The 25563-nt window shown below is 40.6% G+C and overlaps 2 protein-coding genes across 6 annotated transcripts in view; one reads left to right on the top strand and one right to left on the bottom strand.

Annotated features, from left to right (window-relative positions):
- On the top strand, nucleotides 1–21692 carry fyb (FYN-binding protein). 5 transcript variants are annotated; one of them, XM_014138161.3, is made up of 20 exons: nucleotides 19–198; nucleotides 4816–5809; nucleotides 7683–7806; nucleotides 8404–8500; nucleotides 8602–8645; nucleotides 8818–8938; nucleotides 9079–9238; nucleotides 9382–9514; nucleotides 9679–9698; nucleotides 9813–9885; nucleotides 10920–10960; nucleotides 11131–11197; nucleotides 11316–11415; nucleotides 11506–11668; nucleotides 11764–11797; nucleotides 11956–11987; nucleotides 12173–12979; nucleotides 19008–19062; nucleotides 19345–19443; nucleotides 20169–21692. In XM_014138161.3, exons 1-17 carry the CDS (start codon nucleotides 196–198, stop codon nucleotides 12193–12195), a joined length of 2229 nt encoding a protein of 742 aa, XP_013993636.1. In that variant the 5' UTR covers nucleotides 19–195; the 3' UTR covers nucleotides 12196–12979; nucleotides 19008–19062; nucleotides 19345–19443; nucleotides 20169–21692. The 5 variants fall into 5 exon arrangements, with proteins under 5 accessions (XP_082815756.1, XP_013993636.1, XP_082815755.1 ...); XM_082959629.1 differs by having other exon boundaries at nucleotides 4819–5809; XM_014138162.3 differs by lacking the exon at nucleotides 19–198 and adding an exon at nucleotides 521–692 and having other exon boundaries at nucleotides 4819–5809.
- Nucleotides 21049–25563, bottom strand: part of LOC106568151 (rod cGMP-specific 3',5'-cyclic phosphodiesterase subunit beta) — a 21942-nt gene continuing 17427 nt past the window's right edge. Inside the window, exons 17-22 of the mRNA XM_014138229.3 lie at nucleotides 24197–24304; nucleotides 24007–24070; nucleotides 23802–23876; nucleotides 23648–23731; nucleotides 23323–23446; nucleotides 21049–23203 (exon numbers count right to left, since the gene is read on the bottom strand). Coding sequence (XP_013993704.1) covers nucleotides 23178–23203; nucleotides 23323–23446; nucleotides 23648–23731; nucleotides 23802–23876; nucleotides 24007–24070; nucleotides 24197–24304 — 481 coding nt within the window. The 3' untranslated portion in view covers nucleotides 21049–23177. The remainder of the gene's footprint in view (nucleotides 23204–23322; nucleotides 23447–23647; nucleotides 23732–23801; nucleotides 23877–24006; nucleotides 24071–24196; nucleotides 24305–25563) is intronic.

A 25563-nucleotide genomic window follows, 5' to 3' on the forward strand; every position in this document is an offset into this window, starting at 1 on the left:
ACACACACACACACACACACACACACACACACACACACACACACACACACACACACACACACACACACACACACACACACACACACACACACAGAGGAACTCATTCACATGCACAAACAAAGACTCTCCCATACCCAAGGACCACCAGCCCACGTACAGACTAGATAGATTCCCTGGGCGCTGACTGTTCCCACTATGGTGAGTACCAGCCTTACAATCATATCATCATGTGTTGAGACCCTGAGAAGTAAATGGTACTGTATCTTTATTAGCTGCTGTATAACTAGCTTCAACTTTCAAAGTGTATTTGCCACGTGCACAGGATACAACAGGAGTAAAACAGTACAGTGAACATGAGACTGCTGAGGGGAGAACGGCTCATAATAATGGCCGGAACGGAGCAAATGGAATGGCATCAAACACCTGGAAACCATGTGTTTGATGTATTTGATACCATGCCACTCATTCCACTCTAGTCATTACCATGAGCCCATTCTCCACAATTAAGGTGCCAACATCCTCCTGTGGTACAGTGAAATTCTAACCTTGAGAGATCTTTCCAACAGTGCAATGATAATAATAACATAGATCAGAACTTAGATAACATAGATAAAATAAAAAAAAGTCTGATTAAAAACCACACAAGAACTGCAATGAGAGTTAAAGAAACATGAGAATGCAAGTATGTACAGGTCAGTGCCAAATGGGTTTATACATAAAAAGTGAATGGTAGTAGGATATACATGTAAACAGGGCAGAATATTTAACTTGGGAAAGCTTTACTGTTTGTTTACAGTCCTTGTTGTACAATGTAGTGTAGTGGCAGGTAGGAGCAGGTGGTAGCCCATTGATTCATTACTATAGTTTTGTAAATATATGCTATTCTATTTTCATTTTCTTTGTTATACGGTGCCCTGTTTTCTATGCACATTTTTCTTGGAAGTTTTATGAAAGCGCTATGAGATGGAGATTAGAAAAGTTCGTAGATGTCTTTTTGTTTTTTCTTATTAGAGTAGTAACCTCTGCATTAGAGAAGTCCTTGTTCAAAGCAGTTTTGCTAAACAGGGTTGTGGCAGTCTGGATTGTGTAATACAGCCTTTTCAACTTGAAACCTTTGGTTCCTCTTTGCTTTTACTCAAGACATGCTATCCTTTATTGAGCTGTAAGGACAACATTTAAGACACTGACCTCTCCTTAGCGTGTCAGGAGGTTAGTTATTTTGTTGGAAAAATCATTAATACTAAGTAATCTTAATTACAACAGCCTACTTTTTTTTCACCCATGGATTTTATGTAACTGCTCCAGGCCATATCATACCAAAATAATCCCCAGCTCACAGCCAACTAATCTCATGTATCAAAAAGTCAATGTGTTACCGTAGAACCTCTGTTATTGGCTGTAATTTACTCCTGCTAGACAGGAGGATGCTGAAAGGACCTTCTTCACTGTCTTTGTGACACATACAGTAGCCGTTAGACAAGTGAAACCCACTGTGTCTGTAAAGTCATAAACATGAGATAGCATTGTCACACTGTCTTTAGCACATCCATAACAGACAGAAACACATTCCCCTTTAGATCTTTGTTGAATAATGATTAGCTTCCAAATAGCTACATTTGTAAGGGACATGAACTAGTAAGTGGCAAGAAAAAGTATGTGAACCTTTGAAAATACCTGGATTTCTGCATAAATTGGTCATAAAATTTGATCTTCATCTAGGTCACAACAATAGACAAACAGTCTGCTTAAACTAATAACACAAACAATTATAGGTTTTCATGTCTTTATTGAACACACCGTGTAAACATTCACAGTGCAGGGTGGAAAAAGTATGTGAACCTTTGGATTTAATAACTGGTTAACCCTCCTTCGGCAACAATAACCTCAACCAAATGTTTGCTGTTGTTGCGGATCAGACCTGTACAACGTTCAGGAGGAATTTTGGACCATTCCCCTTTACAAAACTGTTTCAGTTCAGCAATATTCTTGGGATGTCTGGTGTGAACTGCTCTCTTGAGGTCATGCCTCACAACATCTCAAATTGGGTTGAGGTCAGGACTCTGGGCCACTCCAGAAGGCGTATTTTCTTCTGTTGAAGCCATTTTGTTGTTGATTTACTTCTGCGTTTTGGGTCGTTGTCCTGTTGCGTCACCCAACTTCTGTTGAGCATTAGTTGGCGGACAGATAGCCTAACATTCTCCTGTCCTTAATAAACTTGGGAATTCATTTTTCCGTCGATGTTAGCAAGCTGTCCTGGCCCTGAGGCAGCAAAGCAGCCCCAAACCATGATGCTCCCTCCTCCATACTTTACAGTTGGGATGAGGTTTTGATGTTGGTGTGCTGTGCCTTTTTTCCTCCACACAGTGTTGTGTGTTCCTTCCAAACAACTCAACTGTAGTTTCATCTGTCCACAGAACATCCAGGTGCACTTTTGGAAACTTCAGACATGCAGAAATGTTTTTTTTGGACAGCAGTGGCTTCTTCCATGGTGTCCTCCCATGTTTTACGTATCGTAGACTCGTCAACAGAGACGTTAGCATGTTCCAAATATTCTGTAAGTCTTTAGCTGACACTCTAGGTTTCTTCTTAACCTTATTGAGCATTCTGCGCTCTACTCTTGCAGTCATCTTTGCAGGATGGCCACTCCAAAGGGAGAGTAGCAACAGTGCTGAACTTTCTCCATTTATAGACAATTTGTCTTACCGTGGACTGATGAATATCAAGGCATTTAGAGATACTTTTGTAACCTTTTCCAGCTTTATGCAAGTCAACAATTCTTAGGTCTTCTGAGATCTCTTTTGTTCAAGGCATGGTTTGCATCAGGCAATGCTTCTTGTGAATAGCAAACTCAAATTTTGTGAGTCTTTTTTATAGGGAAAGGCAGCTCTAACCAACATCTCCAATCTTGTCTCCTTGACTGGACTCCAGGTTAGCTGACTCCTGACTCCAATTAGCTTTTGGAGAAGTCATTAGCCTAGGGTTTGACATACTTTTTCCAACCTACACTGTGAATGCTTAAATTATGTATTCAATATAGACAAGAAAAATACAATAATTTGTGTGTTATTAGTTTAAGCACAACATCTTTGTCTATTGTTGTGACTTAGATGAAGAGCAGATCAAATTTGATAACCAATTTATGCAGAAACCCGGATAATTCCAAGGGGTTAACATACTTTTTCTTGCCACTGTAAGTGGATTCCAGCTGAAGTGGATTCCGTGTCGTTTCTGTGGGGAAACTACGGAGTTGAGCAATAGTCATGCATGCTCACCAATGAGGCTAAAGGTAGTGTTTAGCTAATGATTGAACATGTCACGTGCATTGACTGCTTTAAGCAGAACCAGTGGGAATGATATTCAGATACCTAATAAGTAATCTCCCTCTGTGGCTGTGTGACAAGTTGTTGCTCTTTATATGACATGACACAATATATTAGGCTATTTGTGTATTCATTAAAAACAATACACTGTGGAACATGTGTTAACATATGTTCCATTAATTGATTAGTTGATGCCACTTCTTATGGACACTTCTGCCCCCCTAGCTGTCTCCATTGTCTGTCCAAGTTCAACAACAGCGCAGTTTGTTCCTCCCTGGCCAGGCGGCCGTCAGCCTTGTGCAATAGGAATGTCTGTCCTCCGGACTTATCAGCACTTCCTCATGATAGGTTACTCTGTCTCGATTCAAACAAACCTCATTAATGTGAGGTGTGGTGCTACAAGAGGAAAGCCATCCACCACCTGTCCCTTATTGTCAACAACATGGAGCATACAGTAGTCTTTTACTGCAGCTATCACTAGTGCAGCTTATAACAGATGCATGTTCAAAACCTCACACCAGAGTAGAGTTCCCAGAACCTATGGTACCAGTTCACACAGACAGAACACAAATAAACATATTTTTTGTAATTTGCATCTTGAGCGTGGAAATACAGTATTGACAAGAGACTACAGCTACAGCAACAATGTAGGCGGACACAGAAGTTAAAGAACTCTTTCATCATAGAGTGGTAATCTGATTATTTTGGCCATTTTAGGTCATTGTAATTATATTTTAACAGCCAGCCATTCAATATATTGTTTTTGTCAAATAGTAAGTAGTAGAACCATTATCGTTAGACCAACTATATTGACTATGAAAAACAAAGCAGAGCATGGGTTAATCAAGTAATGTGAGCACAAAACACCTATGTGTCCACTTCCTGTTTAGCACCATGACTTTGTTACATTTCCTGTGTGATCTGTCACACACTGGGTCCTGAGGGTCTAAGTGCTCTTAGCACCTCAAGACACGAAGAGGTAAGTGAATCATTGTTGGCTTACTTCAGTGAGATTGAAGTGGCTAAAAGTACCAACATGGTGCAAACACAATATAGCTTACTCAGGGTTCGGTCAGAAGGCTTAGGATCATTTTTAGAGTCCGTCCTTTGATGAAACTCAATCTGAGCTGTAAAATCATAGAGCAACCTTTCTCTTAGATGTTGTGATTAGTTTGGAATGAGCAGCTGTATGTGTGGAAGTTGAAGTAATTTCTGAATGTCAGTTATTGAACAATTGTTACAACCTCCTGCTTCCTCCCTCCTGTCTCTCTCCTTCTCTCCCTCTCTCCTTTCTCTAGCTCCCTCGTTAAATGTGCCTGTGTTTGTATAGTAGAGACATTTTCAATGGTGGTTAATGAATCAATAATGCAATATTGATGTGAATGACATTAAATGTTTCCATCTTCCTCAAATTCATATTCATTAGCGGAAACTCCTGAGAGTGTATACATAAAGCAAACTTCCTCCTCAGTAGTCTTTCTCTGTTTCCTGCCAGCAGGACAACAAGTCTGATGTGAAGGCCATCATGGCTCGCTTCAACACGGGGGGAAATGCCACAGAGGGTATCTCCTCAGAACGTCCAAAAGCTGCAGTGCACGCCACCCTGTCCTCAGGACCCCCTATCCAGCCTAAGAAACCTGCCCTGGAGACCAGCCTCTCAGGCAGCGCAGCGTCCACCGCGCCCAAACCCAACTTCCTCAAGAGCACCATCTCCACCAAGAGCGCTCCAGAAGTCAGGGACTTGCCCAAAATCAAAGTGATCCCTAGTAAGTTTGGAAACACCCAAGAGGACAGCAAACCATCCTTTGTCAAACAGTACCCCTTTAAACTCAAACCTCCTGGCCCAGAGATATCCCAGGATGCTGAGGTCAAAAGCCCTTTGCCCAAACTCCCTCTCCAGAAACCCTCTCTGAGCTTGACCTTGTCTGACACCAAGTCTGCCTTTCCCAAACCTCCCCTGGGTGTGGCCAAACCCTCCTGGGTCAAAGACAGCAGCCCCAAACCTGACAATAGTGGGGGTACCTCGAACTCCATCCCACCCAAAATACCCCCTTCCAAAAAAAACATAATCTCCATTGCAAAGATGAGTCTACAGACAGAGGATAGTGTGGATGGAGCAGTGGATTCTACAACCAAACCGCTGGGAGCAGCTTCTATCCTCAAACCCTCCAACTTCAGGACTGCACAGAACATGTTCAATAGAGAAGACACCCTATCTGAGAATGGGGTAAAGGAAATAGCCAAACTTCCCCTCACTTCCAGCGACTCTTGTCTTCCTAAACCTACAGCCAGTAAGAAACCCAGCTTCATTAAGAAGCCCCTGGGTTCCACCTCCCTGGTCGTGGGGTTGAGCAACAGTAGCCCGCCCCCCCCCAAATTAAACCCCATGCCCAATTTCCTGGCATTAGGAACTGTGCCAGCCAAACCCAACCGGCCTCCTAGGGTCAACTTGGAAAAGTTCAAGAAGGGCACAGAGGCTAGTACCGATGGTAAGTGTTCTGTCTCAAACGTAACTAATAAATCACATAAGGCCAAATCCATCAATAGCGAAGACGATTCTGCTGTGGTTTTCTAAACATGCTGCAGTTGTTCAGACTTTCCATCTTGCACCCAGACCAGAGAGGTTTATGTGGTTGTATGTTCCACTGATCAGAACCCCCAGAGACAGGTAGTAGAGCACCCACACACACACACACACACACACACACACACACACACACACACACACGCGCACATGTACATGCATGCACACGTACAGTACACACTCACTCACACACTCGGCTGCATCATAGGTCTTCATCACAAGACAGAATCTGACAACTGAGAGACAGATTAGAGCTGTTGAATTTGCTTTACAGTACAGTCCATTGCTTTATACTATAAGCTCTGTTACATAAAGAAGAAGTGAAGTTAAACATGCAGCTGTGTTGTAATTTAACGTCAAAATGTAAAACCAAAGATGCAGAAATGAATGCTTCCCCTAAATGAGATCCCTCTCTAGTTTCTCTTTTTTTCTTCCTCCTTTCTACAGCTGTTTGCACCCTAACTGGGAAGTTCTTCTTTAAACAGGCACATATTCAAGTGAAAGGTTTCAGTTTTGGATCCACATGTGGATATGGTTTTGACTAAAGACAGATTTCAGCATGGTTTGCATGCATTACTGTTAGTCAGCAGAGAGAACAATCCAATGTGAATTCCACACTCCCCCTGGTGAGAATGTAGGCCAAAGCTGTTACAGACTCTATTTATTGATTTGAGTAATGATTGTTGTCTACATGCAGGTTGAAAATCAACATATTCAGTAACCAGGTATCCAAGAGTACAAGGGTCATCTCAAACTCTGCTGTTCTCCTTTTCAACTACAGAATAACATCCACAGAAGAAGCAGGACTGATGCTTTATAAAATGAAATTGTATTTGTCACTTACACACAGTGGCGTTTCTAGCTTGTATGGATCCCTGGGCGACCCCCCCCAAACAACAAAAAAAAGCACCATTCTGCACTAACTGCAATATTTATTCAGACATTTGGAACAACACAAATAAATAATCCGAATATTTATAAATATGAAAACATATACAAAAACGAGACTCATAAATATCAAAAATAAGTAACAAAGACAAATAGAAATGAATTTGTGTTGATTTGGCACTCGAGCATCAATACATTACCCATCCCAAGAGTCAAGGCTAAAGTAATTCACCTTGGTGGTGTGCAGACTGGTTTTATATTATTCTTAACGATTTCGCACAAACCAGAAAAAAATGCAACAATATGTCTGTGAAACTATATATTCACAGTATTATGAATGAATTGTGGTTTATTTGGTAGCATTTCGTAGTGTGACTGATTTTACTAATTGCATTAGTACTGTACAAAGTTAGAGGTGTGCTATTTGATAGATTCCCCCGCCCCCCTACCTCGGGCTTCCAGTGGGGAGACCTGAGGTCAACCTACCCCTACCCCCACCCCCCTCCCAATCTCGTACTTCGGAGTGGGAGACCTTCCCAGTCAGTAGCCTGCCTAGCTCACAAACTAGAACCAGTGCACCCACTCCGACAAGGTTAATTGACCAAAAAGTCCCACACGGTGACATCATATCATTGATGTGACGTGCAAATGATCGATAGAAAACGGATCGTGCAAATGTCACCATTCCGCCCTGGGCGGCTGCCCATGTCGCCTATATCTAAATCAGCCACTGCATACACATGTTTAGCAGATGTTATTGCGGGTGTAGCAAAATGCTTGTATTCAATCACTATATGCAGCTGATTTGAAAATTAACATGTTCATGCAATTTCCTTCTTCACTGTATGCGTGAGGAGGTCATCTAAAGGCTTGTATTGTCTCCCCTGAAGGTCCTGCTGGGTTAAAGGGATCTGTTGCCCCACCCCCTGCCTCTCACCCCAGTAACCATATGGCCCCACCCCTGCCCTCTCACCCCATGGCCCCTAGCCTGCCCCCACGACCACCAGAAGCCATGTGAGTACCGGACTCTGATAATCAGAGGAGAGTCGTGTGAAAACCGGACGATATTAGAGAATACCACTACTGGCATTGAAGTACATCACAGGAGGCTGCTGAGGGGAGGACGGCTCATAGTAATGGCCAGAACAGAGCTAATGGAAAGGAATCAAACCCATGGAAACCATGTTTGATGTATTTGATACCATTCCACTCCAGCCATTACCACGAGCCCGTCCTCCCCAATTAAGTTGTCACCAACCTCCTGTGAAGTACATACATAATTAAAATGCACATAAGCCTGTAGAGACACACTGTACTTGCTTCAGAGCATAGAAACAGCACACCATCCCTTTCACAAAACCCCGTTTTTTTGTTGAGATCCTATTATTCATTATTTCCCTCAGTAACTTTCAAAGTAGAATCCCACTTGGTACACACTGGTTGAATCAACGTTGTTTCCACATCATTTTAATGAAATTACAATGAACCAACATGGAATCGATGTTGAATTGATGTCTATGCCCAGTGGCATACTTGTCCACTGACCTTATTTCCATTGTGATGTGATGGTTCATTTTGGCCAGTTGGCTGACTTTGTGTCTCTGCTTCCAGAATCCAACCTGACCCAGATGAGAACTATGATGATGTGGGGTTAATTAACAATACTCCACCCCCTCACTCTGGAGGACATCCTAGTCAAAACACTAAGGTGAATTCTTTTCCTAATTTGTCCAATTTAGGCCTATGTATTTTATTAAATACCACCATACAGGCTTACAGTATTCTGAATGCATCTTTTTCATCCAATAGCACAGTGAAAGTGATGAAATGTATGAAGATCTTGATGAAAGATGGTGAGAAAGATTCCCTCCAAGTTCTTTTCAACTTTTTCTATTGTACCAATGTGTGAAATGTGGAACAGGTTTTAGACATAGAGGCAGAGGACTCTATGAGACAAGTCTATAGTTTTATATGAACACTGCCCTCTAGTGAGCATTAACACCACTGACACTTATTTATCATCAGGGGGGCAGTGGAATCAAAGGAGCAAGAGAAGAGAGAGAGGGAGGAGACAAAACGACAGGTGGAAAAGAAAGTACAGAAAGAACGTGAGAGGAAAGAACAAGAGGCCAAAAAGAAATTCAAAGTAAGTGTTTGCAAAAGCCTGTTGTTCAGTAGTTCCCCTAGATCTTGCTGTATTGTAGAGTCCATCCGGTATACTATTTATGAAGTGAATGTGTTTACGCTGAATCTTCTATCATGTATTTATGTTTCCTTATGTGGCAGTTGACTGGTCCACTGAAGGTCATCCACAGGGTCCAGGCCAGAGTGGACAGTAAAGGGAGTAAGACGGACCTGGGGCTGAAGCAGGGAGAGTCTATTGACATCATGCGTGTTTTGGACAACCCAGAGGGACGCTGGCTAGGGAGGTCACAGGACGGCTCCTGTAAGTGACAGCTGTCTCCCCCTCCCCCTCCCCCTCCCCCTCCTGCTTCTCCTCTTCACTCCTATTCCAGATTACTTTTCTCCCTCACATCCTTTTGACTGTTCTTCATGTGCAAGACTAAAATGTGCTCTGTATATTTGCAGATGGCTATGTGAAGACTGAGTCTGTTGAGATTGACTTTGACACCCTGAAGCGTCAGGGTGTGTCTATATCCAGTCATATGGAACACGAACCAGAGGTATACGATGATGTGGCCTTTCAGAATGACCTCAGCAGGTAAAATGGCTCTCGAACCTGCTGACACTGTAAAAAACATTTGAGACAAATAACCATTGGAAAGACATGAATACCTTATTATAGTAATGCACTGCATGAATTCCTTTCTGTCTTTTGATTGTGTAATTATGTGATCCAATGAAATGATGTCCTCCTCATTCCAGTGGGATCAAGAGTGCAGGAGGTAAGTTTCAAATGACCAAAACGTAATATTGAAACTAAACAACACAATATGGCAATGTGGTCACAAATGACTTTAGTTAAATCTAGATTCCATTTTTATCTTGGTCATTCCTAGTGGTTCTTCCTCCACCTCCTGATGAGGATAGTGACATATATGATGATCTTGACGATTCAAGCTTCGACGTCAGGTGAGAATATCATGTTGCACTATGATGGTGTAGATTCATTGGTGTGCATTCATCTGTGAGTGTATACTTTCTATGCATGTGTCTGTGTGTGTGTAAGTATGTGAATAAGTATGTATGTGCAGCCCTAGCCCGTCGGACTCCAGATCCCCTCCTAAACCTTGCTCTTGGATGTTTATTAAGGGCTTCGACCAGTGGAGGAAAAGCCCAGGCAGCAAAATTGAGTTATACCATAAGATGGATCAGGAAATACACTGTAATTACCTCCTAACCCGATAACCCAAAATATCAAAGCACTAATCAGGAGGGACTGAAGGGATTCATTACTTCACTACTGAATAATTGAATGAAATCATACTTAAAACATCGGTGCTTGACTTGGACTGAAATAGGTGCTAGTACTCATTTTGGGTCCCGGTGCTGTTAATATTTAGGTGCAGGAGCTCCACAATACCATTGAGCTAATATTCTATCAAGCAGTAGAAAGTTTGGGGTAATGGTACTTAGCTCTGGTGAGCTCCTGCCCAAGTCAAGCACTGTAAATCATTAAATAAAATACTTATTTTACATCCTTTAATGAATGAACAACCTTCCCCATTTCTGTCTATACATCTACTGTAGATGCACTCACATACAATGTTCTATGTACAGGTGTTAAAAAAATTATTCTAATCATAGTTCAATTGGTTGTGATTTGTTGACCTGTTTTTTGTTTTATTAATGCTAGATTCTCATTTTTACATTTTACATTTTAGTCATTTTAGCAGACGCTCTTATCCAGAGCGACTTACAGTAGTGAATACATACATTTCATACATTTAATTTTCATTTCATGCATTTTTTTTTTTTTTTTTTTTTTTTTGTACTGGCCCCCCGTGGGAATCGAACCCACAACCCTGGCGTTGCACACACCATGCTCTACCATTCTCTGTATTGATTCGTGTCCTTTTGATTACAATTAACCCACAATCAATAAAATGAACTTGCACCAGACATAACATGGACTAATATTTTAATTCAGTTTTTGTCATTTTCAGAGTATCCCCACCTTCCCAGTTTGACCAGACAGGAAATACTGGTAACTTAATATGATTCATATGCAGAGTGACTATGTGTGTTCTGTGTCGGTGGCATTACAACAACTGAAGAATAGAAGTTTGAGAAGTACTGTTAACTTCCCTTCCATTTCAATGTGTTCTTGATATTTTTTCTCTGTATCTTTTGTTGTTCTAAAAAAATCTTCTGAAGTCAGTGATTCAGATATTTATGATGATGTTGACACCAATAACTTCCATCTGCCTCCACCTATCAGCAGGTAATGACAGAGAGAATATTTTTGACCAGTGTTTAAACAAAGTCGCTGTAATTACTTAAGAATGTTCTTATCATCCACTGAGAAGCATTTTGATAATGTCCCGTTTTTCTCTCTTCAGTCTCCCACTAAGTAAAGCCAAGGGTAAGGCTGAGGACAAAGATACTAAAAAGCTAAAGAAATTTGAAAAGGAAGAGAAGGAATTCAGAAAGAAGTTCAAGGTAATTTGGCTATTATCACAATTTACATTTATAATTGTACATTTTTTGTACATTCGTTCGACCCTCAAACCTGACCTCTCATACCTATAGTATGATGGGGAGATCCAGGTACTCTATCAGGTGACCATCGTTTCCACCTTGGCCAATAAGAAGTGGCGCAGTAAAGATCTGCTGTTGAGACCTGGGGAGACTCTGGATGTTATCGTTAAGCCTGTAGACAACAAACTCATCTGCAGAAACAAGGAGGGCAAGTGTGAGTAATAATGAATCCTCAGTATGATACATAGGCGTTCTGCAATAAAACAAATCTGCAAGGGGACTAACTTCAATGATCTCTCTCTCCTTCAGTTGGCTACGTCTTGACCAGCCATATTGTAGTAGAGTAAGTACATCACAAAAACAGATAATACAAAATCACATCCATAAATACATGTAATATACTGTATAGTATGTAATTAACAGTTTACTAAACTGCAGAGAAAAATGCTTGGATATGAAATACCCAGAATTTGATACCAATCATCTGTTTTGCTTTTACAGAGATGCTGATATCTATGATGACATTGGTGATGGTATGTTTCAGACTTGACATGCAATGGCATTTAATAATGAATATCATAATATATGCTAAATCAGAAGATCAAGCGATCAACGCTATGAATTTTATTCTTGCAATATGGTGCTGATATGTTTTTCTTGTCTGAGAATTTTTTTTCACAAATATCAGTCATCTCTAATAGCTGTCATTTCTTTGCAGATTGCATCTATGACAACGACTGAACACTGTCCACAAAGTGATGCCGATATTTGTATTTTGGGGGGTTTCTTGTTTATATCAACAACCTTTATCTAATTTACTGTGATTATTTTGAGGTGAAGTGGTTTTCATTCAAGAACACAGTCCACAGACACTTCCTCCCTTTATGAATAACTGTGACTTTGCATTGAATAAGCGTAAATGATATACAATGTTACATTTTTATATTGAAAGTGTATTTCAATGCTTATATTCTATATTCAACAAGAGATATTAAAATTCTGATTGAAAACAAAAGGTGTAATGATGATGATACATTTTCATCAAAAAAATTATTTACCATTTGATGCCAAATATAGCATGTCAGATCAGTTGTCACCTGATTCTCACCTGACAGGTGAGTTATGTCATATTGTAGATGTAACGCTTGATGTAATGGGTGTGGAGTCAGGCGCAGGAAACAAGAGCATTTGCTATCGTGCTTTAATAAATGCACCGTCAAAGAGAGTATACACCCAAAAATAACAGGGTGTAATCACAAAATACAAGGACCCAAAACACGTTTCACTTACACACAACACAGTGAAAGACAGAAATAAGTCCGCACACAGAACAGGTGGGGAAACGGGCTTAAATACCCAACTAATCACTAATGGGACACAGGTGAAACCAATAAAGACAAAACCAACAGAAAAGGAAAAAGGGATCGGTGGCAGCTAGTCGGCCGGTGACGATGACCGCCGAGCGCCACCCGAACAGGGAGAGGAGTCACCCTCGGCAGGAGTCGTGACAGTAGACCTACTGAAAGTAAGAGTCCATTAGTGATGTGCAGTTCGCAAACGATTTGTTCTTTTTTAACTACTCTTTTTACTGACTCGAGAATCATAATTAGTTTGACTGAGTGACTTGTTCATTTTAGTTCTTTGCTTGACCTGCTAGTACTGGCAGCAATGTATCCTACCACTGAGATATAATAGAGGGCCACAGTGGAGGTGTCATGATACCCAGCTATCAAACAGAGAAATGGTTCCAATCGCTTTTCCACCAGTAATTCTTCCCATGGGTAATTTTAGAAACACTTAAAATAAGGGCATGGCATTTTGATAACCATGTAAATCTCTAACAAGGTGACTTTCATCAATATATTTGGCTCTATTTACTCAGATTCAAAAATGATCATTAGCATCAAAGTAGGCATCATGCAAGACTACAAAACCCTCTTGCACGTCATCTTTAACTGACACCTTTGCTAACAGGTACTGATTCAATTTAAAACCTGCACAAGACAGTTCACAGAATTGTAAATTCAAAGAAATGTAGCCAATTGATTTATTTATTACTACATTTAGCTAACATTAGGTAGTTCATCCAGAGTGTCACGGCTGGCTCAAGAAAGCAGGAGAGGTAGAGTCAGGCGCAGGAGACAGTGAATTCTTGAACACACTTTAATTCAAGAAAACTGTTATGGTCGTCAGAAAATAGGGACGCAGCCCTCAAATACTTCTGCGGTGGTAAAACACAAAAACCCAACCACAGGCAGAGGGGGGAAAAAAAACACACGTTCCTCAAGCACACAAACCTGACAAGGAACATAATCACGCACAAACACAGACATACTACGCTAAACTAAATAACCCCCCCCTACTAATAACTAACCCAAAACAGGTGCGTGCCTACCTAGACCTAACCAATAGAAAGTGAAACAAAAAGGATCGACGGCAGCTAGTAGGCCGGCGACGACGACCGCCGAGCCCCGCCCGGTCTAGGGGGGGTGCCACCATCCGTCGGTGTCGTGACACAGAGACTCTTACCTTTGTCTCGAGTCGGCAGTCTCGTCCAGATCATAATGGCATTTGTAGTTATTTATGATAGCAACATTAACATCTAATTAGCATTTCATTTTGGGGGGAAAATACAGGTGAAAATATTGAGAGAGAGATTTACATGGTTATCAAAACATCACGCCACAGTAAGCCTACACAAAACACAGCCCTTATTTGAAGTGTTTATAAAATCCCATATGGGAAAAACGAATGGTGGAAAAAAGATTGGAACCATTTCCTCCTCCTTCTTCTATGATTCTATGATGATTTAAGGGCAGAGATAACCCTTGGTTTACTAAGGAACTCATAAGGGAACGAAATGCTGTGTGGGCTAAAGCAAGAGGGACTGGTTTGGCAGATGATTGGATGGCTTTTAAACGTCTTCGAAATATGGGTGTGGCTATGATCCGTAAATTGAAAGCAGACCACTACCTGAAATCTACTTTACAAAATGTAAATAATCCATCCAAATTTTGGCAAGTAGTGAAAGGTTTGGAGTGCAGAAAAGATACACAGCTTCCTAAACAATTGTTGGTCGACACTCTGATTGTAACTGAGAGAATTTATATTCTGAAAGCCTTGAACCAGCATTTTTTAGATGCAGGCAGTTTATTTGAAAAGGTCAAAGGTATAATTGAGCCCCCTAAACATTTACCTGACACCCCTGTGCACTCCTTCACCAGGTTTTCCTTTTCATCCTTCTCTGTTCCAGAAGTATGTAAAGCCCTGAAAGAAATTGATTAAATTGAGTTAATAATTGCTTGATTCATCGCTTAATTCATTTAATCACGCAATTATAAACCGTTAATCATTCGATGAGCAACAGTCGTCACATTAACTAATACAACGTCATGACACTGTATAAATAAAGGTAAAATAAATTTGTTTTTTTTAAATGATATCATGACAGTCAGGAAACAATCGTTTAAGTGCATGCCGCCACCTACTGTGCTGGAATGTACGATCAATCATGATCTGGCCAAATCTGTACTACCATGAAAATACAATTCAAAACCAAATTAAATCCCTACTATCTTCTAGCACCCCCCCCCCCCCCCCACCCCATTAATCTTGATCTATATCATGCTGAAACACTCCACCCTTAGGATTGTTCAGTATGTCAACAACCATTTGTAACATATGCCGTCTCCACAACAACCTTCAACCTGGCATTTCTGCTTTCCACAACCTGAGTCGTATTGATAACCTTATCAATAACAGCTATGAAGTCAACTTCATTCATAATCAAAATGTCCTTTGACACCGCACATTCACGAGCACAAGATTTCTGAACAGGCCTCCAAACCATGCCAGGACCAGCAGAAGCACCAGACCCGACAGTAGGTCCACTTACTACAGGTACATCCATGTAAGATCCATCAGTCTGACAGTAGGTCCACTTACTATAGGTACATCCATGTAAAATCCATCAGTCTGACAGTAGGTCCACTTACTACAGGTACATCCATGTCAGATCCATCAGTCTGACAGTAGGTCCACTTACTACAGGTACATCCATGTAAGATCCATCAGTCTGGCAGTAGGTCTACTAACTACAGGTACATCCATGTAAACTCCATCAGTCTGACAGGATGTACCACTTACTACAGGTACATCCATGTAAGCTCCATCAGTCCGTACTGTAGTTCCACCAACCTGTTTTACAGCCTCTGCATATGATACATCATGACTGATCTTATATCTCTGAGCCTCTCTAGCCTCTCTCTGTACCTGACATCCACCAAATGCTGCACTGTGTTCTCCCCCACAATTACAGCACTTAACCATCACATTGCTTCCACATTCACCATAATCATGTGCCCCTCCACACTTGGCACACCGTTTCTTTCCTTTACACTGAGCAGCTACATGTCCCATTCTTTGGCATTTAAAACACTGCAGCGCATACGGGACAAATTCTCTAACATTGACACTAAGGAAGACTTTCTCAAACCTCAGCATCACTGAAAAGCTTTCACTGCTTTGACCCTCTTTCCTACTGATCAACCTTTTGGCCTCTAAGTCTGCCTCCATTCACATTTTAATATAATCTGTGGACATAGATATTGGGACCCCAGGGACATGGCTTTTAATCTTCTTCGCATTAAGCTTTTCCATTTTCTAAATCTTCTCTTGGTGAGCCTGGCTACCACACAATATTAACAATCTGCCATTTGCAATAAACCGAGCTAATTTCATTTAACCTACCTCTTTCTCTAAAGCATTGGTTAGTCGGATAGGGTGTAAGTGGGGCCATGTGGTCTCATCAAACACTATCACCACTTTCCACTCCAACACATCACTACTCTTGATTCAAAACTTGGCTCTCTTTATGCTTTCTTTACTAGACGCTCCACTGCTTTCTGTATCATGATCTCTCTTCTTCCTGTCTTTCCACTACCTACCATTCTGGTCCTTGGCCCTCATCCTCCCATTCCATACAATCAGAACTGATACCCATATTGTTCGTATTCCATACAATCAGAACTGATACCCATATTGTTCGTATTCCATACAATCAGAACTGATACCCATATTGTTCGTATTCCATACAATCAGAACTGATACCCATATTGTTCGTATTCCATACAATCAGAACTGATACCCATATTGTTCGTATTCCATACAATCAGAACTGATACCCATATTGTTCGTATTCCATACAATCAGAACTGACTACCCATATTGTTCCGTATTCCAGCACAGCTGTTGCTTCACCAACTTTTTCTCAATTTCGCCCACACTACTCGCCGCCATTTTCCATTCCCCGAACTATGGATCAACTCTACACGCTTCACCAATCAAGGAACCTCATGCGGACAACCTGCAGGCAGCAACCTGGTCAGAGCAATTTCCTTGTTTGAATGCTAGGTTTTATGGGTATTATGACTCATACTGTGGTACTCTATAAGAATGAGGCCTACAGCAGGATAAATACATGCTCCTCCAGCTCAGTGCCTCCAGAGCAGTGGCGGTTCTAGACCATTTCAACTGGGGGGGGCAAGCTGGGGCCAGTTGTACTGTTAGAGGGGCCAGTTACATTAGACGTTATTGTTGTCATATCGTTTTCTTCACTGCATTGCAGACATTAGCTGGCAAAAGACCATGTTCATAATCATTAGTGTTCCGCGTTGCCACTGTCTAATAACTGATGTAAAAAAAGAACGATAGCAAAAATGTGTTATGTAAAAATTATTTCATATTCCACATTAAGGGGGGCCACAAGGGGGTCCAACATTTTTGCCCCATACTGAATGAATCGTAAAGATCCGAGTCAGTAAAATGAGGCTTACTTCCCATCACTTGTCCATGACCACATTACATTGTATGACATTGCCCTAACCTTTCTGGTTGAAAGCGCGAGGGAACAAATTACTTGATTTTATATAAAGCCCATGCCATAGAAATAACGTTGAATCACATAATAACAAAAACATAAAAGTAATAATTAATATCACTGCTTTCTCTGGCCTTAATCAAAACAAAGAAAAGGACGGACCTGTTCCGAATAATCGATTTGATCTGCGATCAACACTCCTCCCTGGCATGCGCACTTCCTCAATTTTACAACAGCAATATGGTACCTCCAATTGTAGTGTCGCCTGTCATCAAGGTAAATCTATATTTATTTTATGAAATTGTGTTGTATAACTAACTTCATTGAAATCATATGATGAATACAAAATGTTATGTCAGACGTCTGGCCCGTTTACTAACGTGAACTTTCATATGACATTGACTGTTTAAATCCAATGAGGGTTAGTCAGCTAGCTAACTAACGTTGACTAACGATATGCCTGCCACAAAACTAGCCAAACGTAACTAAATAATCCTGCCAAACCAAAATCAATGACTATAGTAGTTTAGTTCATTGACCTGTAATAAGTATTGATGACACCGGGCTAATTTATAGACTTGCATGGATAACTGGGGGCGTTCCTATTCATCTAAGAGGTAGTCTTGCTAGCATGTCAGACTAACTTTGGGTGCGTTCGTAAATTCACTATGGGTGTTCGTAAATGTGGAACGTTGTCAGATTGTCCGTTGGTAAATTCAGAGAATTTCGCTCTCGGAGCATTCAGAGCGCACACTGGACGCTTTGTCAGTCAAGCACCCAAGGTAACTGGCTAACGTTGGCTAGCTTGCTGACTAGCTACCTCCAGACACATGAGAGAACACCTCACTCTGACCTTTTTACTCGCCCTAGCAGAGCTGGTTAGGCTGTTTTCATGTTATCCAGAGCGTTGGTGACTGTAACATGCTGACCACACCGTGTGCGCGAACATTGCAAAATACATTTACACATGCATGTTATTCAATCATTGCACCCACACTGCTCGCGCATAATGGAGTTTCTGCATGGCCAGCCGCTAAAATAGAACTTGGTTCTTTTTGTGATGCTCAAACGCTCCCATCTCCTCATTGGTTTTTAGGCGCATATACCCACGTGAGTGATTGAAAGCTGAACTGAGGTCCACACTCAGTTCATCTGTGGTAATGCACCGTAAAGGTGGTTGCCAACCGCCATTTAAAGTCCAAAGAAGTTAAAAAGAAGCCTGCAGGAATTTACAATTTTATCTGTGGATTAATTGTCGGAGTAGAGGACCTTGTACATTTCAGGTAAAATAACAACCCAACGTTTATATCCCAGGACAAATTAGCTAGCAACAGCAAGCTAGCTAGCTAAATTGCCATACATGTTTAATGCTTTTTGACCTGTCCCCAAATTAATATAATTGGTTCAGAATTTGTTTTGATATTTCAACCTGTGTCCTGATCGCGTCTTGTGTGGGTGACAAAGGGTGTTGAGCATTCGTAAATTCATATTAGTTTGCGCTCGGTCACGCTCAGATGAGAGTGCTCTGAAATCGGAGTAGATAACCAGAGCAAATTTATGAACGCGCCCTTTAATTAAATATTCTGCCAAAAGACGATTGAAAGTCAACCAGTTTAGATAGAGGTCAATACTTTTAAGCTGGGTAAATCAACTAATTCATTTTCCTTTATTTCAGACGGCAAGGTGGTCATTCTTGCTCATTGGCATGTTCTATGGAAAACAGAGATATGGTAAGTAAAATTACATTTTAATTTTATTTAGCATACGCTCTTATCCAGAGCGACTTACAAAAGCAATTCGGGTTAAGTGCCTTGCTCAAGGGCACATCAACAGATTTTTCACCTAGTCGGCTCGGGGATTCAATCAGTTTTTTTTGGTCACTGGCCCAACGCTCTTAACCGCTAGGCTACCTGCCTCCCTACAAGATATAAGATTGTGTTAATGTCACCCGAGGGTATTTTGAATGATCATAATTGCAATGTTACTGAATGTCGTCTCTGCGTTTCCGTTAGACTATCTGAAGCCAAGAGCTGAGGAAGAGAGGCGTGTTGAGGAAGCAGAGAAGAAGATACGAGAGGAACAGGAAAGAATAGCCAAAGCACTTGCGGAAGGTAAATAGTAAACCCATCAGAATGTTAGGGGAGATGAATAGCTGATGGTATCATACAGGTCTTATCATGCTGGGATAACTGTTGATCTCAGGCAGCTGTATAGGCATAGCAGATTTTTCGACCAACCTTTTCTTTGCGATACTTTCTTTGTCCTTGATTAGGCGAGTTATAAACTTGTGTGTACAGTTACAGGTGGTACTCCAAAAAACAGAATATTCAGAACAATATTAATCAAGTGAGATTTTTATTTATTGGACCTTTATTTTAACAGTGTGTATGTCTTTGTTTTGGTCACACTGTGATGCACTGTCATCTACCTTTACACTTGGCCACGTCGCATAGAAATCAGTAGTTCCTGCAAAGATGTTAGAAAATGCGAGATGTGCAGTAGCTTCGATGATGAGGAACCTCTTCACGCGGTGCAAAAAGTAGATTTCATGTTTTTCTAAATATTCTCTGGTTTTTGGAGTACCACCTGCAACTGGACACAGAAGTTTATAAGGCAACGGTGCCTCTCCTAATCGAGAACGAAGAAAGGGTCGCCAAGAAAAGGCTATTTGAAAAATCTCCTGCTATGCCTATACAGCTGCTGAGATCAATGGTTATCTCAGCATGATAAGAACTCTATGATACCATCAGCTAGAGGATGCCGTGAAGATGTAACTGAAGAAATGTTTGATTTGAGCATGGAGTGTGAAGCATGTTTTTTATTTTCTCCCCCACAGCCTCTGAAGACACCATCCTGAAATGAACTTATGGATCTACTCTGTCATGTTAGAAGAAGAATAAATGAATGATAAACATAATTAATTGAATGTATTACAGAATTCTTCTCTGGTATATCTGTTTAGATAGTAATGTGCTTAGTTATTAGTATAATACTAACAACGTCCAGTACTCTCAAAACACATCCAAAATGTGTTTTGACATCCAAATTCAACCAGATGTCGAACTTCTTTTACCCAGATGTTTCACAAATTCTCTGTGAAATATTTTGAATAATTTTAATCTCAAATCGGAGTACATTTGTCTATACCCTTGTGTATTCTACTGTCTAAATGGAGAGGAATAAATAGTAAAGCTAACTGTCTGGTTCCCAGGTGTATACTGTATGTCTGGGACTGTTGCCCTGCCCTTCAATGATAGGACAAAGGACTAGGTTGTAATCCAGGCCCAGTTTAGCATAAATCCCAGGATTCAGGTCATAGGCCAATCTAAGAAAGTGCTGAGTCAACACTACTGCCACACACTCTTCTGCCTAGGTTCAACCATGGAGATAGATTGAGGACTAGTGCCGAAATGCAGACGCCTTTTGGGACAGATAAATTATGCGATGTATAAGTGTATGGGTTTAACACAGAATAGTCATCTACCTGGCCAATTTGTGATTACTTTCATGAATATTTGACATGCACATACTTTTTTTATAATCTGAAAGCATTTTGTTGTAACTTGTTCTTGCATTTCTATCTGTATGCTGCTGGGCCAGGGGTAACTTAGATACTTTGACCCAACCTCTGGCCATATGCATACAAACAATAGGATATTTTACAAATTAGGTTTCCTGTTATACAAAACTGACAAGATACCATTAGACAAAATGCATCCTTTAAAAATTAATTTGCTTTATTTTGGTAATTGTAGATAGCACATACAGAGCTTCAGAATTCTGGTCATATTTACATGCAAATATTTGTAACAGCAAATTGGGTAATAAAATGTTAGTTGCAATTTTTAATGGTATGATATTGGAAAGATTAAGCAAAAATAATTGCTGCTTCTAATAAATGGGTACTTGATATTTAGTTTAATGTCAACAGAGCATAACAGTAATGTTGCACTGACGTTCATAGAGGAAATCTATGTATTACCTCTTAATCATCTGAAAAAATATACTATAATTTAAATATATTTACAGCAGGAGACTATTTACAAGTGATTACATCTATCAAAGCATAGATACCCCATAGAAAGTGAGGCTGCTATAAGAACATGATTATTCTTTGTTCATAACGAGTACTAGGAGATTCTATGGATCCACTGAGTCGGCTCTTATCAGAATCAAGGCCACTGGCTTCAATAACTATACCGAGGGATGGGACTTTGACCATTATCCTCAGTGGACCATTTGGAAATCCATCCATATTGTTATATTGATCATACACACACATAATTTGAGACATATTGTATCTTGTTTTTACCTTAAGTATGTCTCATTCAAATATTCTAAAATAAACAGTGAACAATTACATATTGAGAATGATTGTTTTTTTCAAAATGAAGCATTTCTAGTTCAGTGTTGATAGCCAGGGACTGGAACAGACCTTCCTGAAAATGTCAACTCCTTTCTCTCCTTTCTCAGTACAATACATTGTAAATATACACACACAGAGAATCTCGACTGTCTTGACTTCAGTCTTTCTATAACATTTACCTTGCTGTACTTAAACAGCACGGGACAATACGGTAACAATTAGTTGACAACAAAACTATCACATAGCAACCCACAACAAGGGATAACGTTACCCTGTAATAGAGTGAAATCAGAAAACACACAAATACCGTGGGTGCTTTTTTTGTCCTATTTCACACATGTACAAGTGTGTATTAATACTCATGTGAATTGGAAATGTGTTTTTTGCATATCCCAACCCCCTCAGAGAATGGGGTCATGGCCAGAGTTTGCCATTATCAATGGTGACCCAGGAGCAATTAGGGTTAAGTGCCTTGCTCAAGGGCACAGACAGATTTTTTACTTTGTCGGCTCAGGAGTTCGAACTAGCAACCTTTCGGTTACTGGCCCAACGATCTAACTGCTAGTCTAGCTACCGCCATGGCGTATGTGGACGCTAACCTTACTACTGCATAATCTACTTTTGATTACCATTAGGGTAAACACATTCTCTCATGTAAATGATGACTGACTGGAAGGTATGAAGAACAACGTAAGTCACGGTAATTACACTGTTGATGTAATATTGGATTCTTGATGAATCCACCAAGGTTTTGTATAACAACTGCCCCTGAATAAGGCAGTTAACCCACTGTTCCTAGGCCGTCATTGAAAATAAGAATTTGTTCTTAACTGACTTGCCTGGTTAAATAAAGGTAAAAGGAATGTAAAAAAAATACGGAATACTGTTAATGATTTATTTAACAGTATTCTGTATGAAAAAGGTCGAATGAGAAGCAATGCATAATAATGTTATATTCATAGGACATTCCACATATGTTTAGAAACAAATTTTTCAGAATTTAGTGATTTCTTGTTCCTTAAATTGGTTGATAAAGACCTTCAGGAACTTAGTGTACATACGTTTAAAAAGTTCAAAGTGGTACAAAAAAAAATAAAAAATCCACTAAGACGCATACTCTCCACGCGTCTACTTGCTATCAGAACGTGCAGGATTCCTCCGAAGGTCGTGGAACATATTGACGGGTAACTTCTAAAATATGGATTTGCCAATGCAACTAATGACAACTACCCTTCAACTGAAGGAAGAAACTTGACTGTTGTGTCCATAATGTGCCAACATGGGTCTGTAACCAGCAGGTCCAACTGCTTTTCTGCATGACTGCTAAATAGTCCCTCTGGCTCTTCTCCAAGGCTCTGATATGCTGTGAGTGCAGGCTGTCTTTCCACAGCTGCTCTGAGGTGAGGCTGGCACTGCCCCGGCCGGCAGCAAGACTGTGTGGCTGTGATGTATCCTGGAGTGATCTACCTCAAACGGGCTCTAGCACACTGAGCACGTCTTGGACCCTGTACATTACAAGAATAGAAAATAAAGTACGTGCTAAGGATCATCTGTGTTACTTTTACTGCAGACAAAATGCTATCTAAACTACAGAGCAATAATGCAATATATCCTCCACTCTGACCTGACTGGGCTTCCAGGATGGCCTGCTTGGCCTCGTACTCTTCCTGCTTGGCCTTCCACTCCTTCCTGTTGTTCAGGAGGCCATCATACATTGGCTGGATGGCCGGATGGAAGCGGGAGAATTCCTGATGGAAACATAAACTAGCGAGCTCTATTTCTGACAGTCAAGCCAGCTAACTAAATAATGCTTCTCTGAATGACAGTTGTGCATTTAGTAATTCTATACATCCAATAGAAGGTATGATTCATGGTTTACTTTGTGCTTAGCAATAGATGTGAAGCTGAGAGATGTAGCTAGTCTGAAAAAGGGGTAGTACATACTGTACCTTGTAGATGAATGTGCAGACAAAGTCAATGAAACCACACTGCAGCTTGGGCAGTTGGCCAGCGCAGTTTCTGTCCATCATGGTCTGGGGGAAAGGAGGGAGAAAAACATGATTAAACGCACAACACACACACACTCACAACAGATATACTTACAATGGGTTGTTTTTGAAGAACTTCCCTTTCCAAGTCACCCTGCTCCCAGAACTCAGCTGCTTCAGACAGTGCCACCTGGATGAAGCCAGACAGTCCCAAGTATTTCACTATGTTGGACAGATGTATTGATTTACAGAAACACAAAAGCTTCTGCTAAAATGTCTTCAAGGTATATAATTGGGCTATAATCTGAGGATCTCCTCACCTTGCTTTGCACCTCCCATGGTTTAGTGATGGCTGACAGGTCACATGCTGTCATCATCATGGCCCTTTGAGGGGAATTATTGAAGGTTCAGAGCAAAGTAGAAGTGCAAAGATAAGATCCAATGTGCATTTTATAATCCTACATATCCCACTATTACTACAATCCTCCCCCTACCATGAACTGCACTCACAAGACAATCTCTTTCCTGGTCGTCTCCAGTGACATCCAGTCCACCCACTTCTTCTCATCTTCGTAGGTCTTTGATAGGTCAACAATCTTCTGGAACATTGTTCGCTTCCTGGTGACATTGGAAAAAGTCCAAACAGAGATTTATACATTCTGTTAAAGTTATAAGCTGTGCATTGTGAAATCTTGTTTTCCGCAAATTTACAGGGCTAAGTAGGAATGAATGTTGCAACTAAAGCTGTGAAAAACAAACATTTGGATTAACAGTGCTTCAATATGCAGAGAAAGTCCATATTGACAACAATACATTCTTCCTAAGATTTCTATAGGGCATAGAAAACGTATTGCAGTTAATTACATACACTTTTTTTGCATTAACATTCCTGCACGGACTCTCAAGCAAACACACTGGACACTACCAACAAACTCACACTAACACGCCAACACACACATACAGTACACACATTTACATGTACAGTTGAAGTCAGAAGTTTATACACCTTAGCCAAATACATTTAAACTCAGTTTAGACAATTCCTGACATTTAATCAGAGTAAAAATTCCTTGTCTTAGGTCAGTTAGGATCACCACTTTATTTTCAGAATGTGAAATGTCAGAATAGTAGAGAGAATTAGTATTAGTATTAGATTTATTTCAGCTTTTATTTCTTAGATTTATTTCAGCTTTTATTTCTTTCATCACATTCCCAGTGAGGTTTACATACACTCAATTAATATTTGGTAACATTGCCTTTAAATTGTTTAACTTGTGTCAAATGTTTTGGGTGGCCTTCCACAAGCTTCCCACAATAAGTTTGGTGAATTTTGACCCATTCCTCCTGACAGAGCTGGTGTAACTGAGTCAGGTTTGTAGGCCTCCTTGCTCGCACATGCTTTTTCAGCTCTGCCCACACATTTTCTATAGGATTTAGGTCAGGGCTTTGTGATGGCCACTCCAATACCTTGACTTTGTTGACCTTAAGCCATTTTACCACAGCTTGGGGTCATTGTCCATTTGGAAGACCCATTTGCAACTAAGCTTTAACTTCCTGACTGATGTCTTGAGATGTTTCTTCAATATATCCACATAATTTTCCTACCTCATGATGCCATCTATTTTGTGAAGTGCACCAGTCCCTCCTGTGCAGCAAAGCACCCCCACAACATGATGCTGCCACCCCCCGCTTCACGGTTTGGATGGTGTTCTTCTGCTTGCAAGCCTCCCCCTTTTTCCTCCAAACATAATGATGGTCATTATGGCCAAACAGTCCTATTTTTGTTTCATCAGACCAGAGGACATTTCTCCAAAAAGTACGATCTTTGTCCCCATGTGCAGTTGCAAACCGTAGTCTGGCATTTTTATGGCGGTTTT

This window comes from Salmo salar, chromosome 13 (assembly GCF_965601325.2).
Source record: "Salmo salar chromosome 13, fSalSal1, whole genome shotgun sequence".
In the NCBI taxonomy this organism is placed as follows: domain Eukaryota; kingdom Metazoa; phylum Chordata; class Actinopteri; order Salmoniformes; family Salmonidae; genus Salmo; species Salmo salar.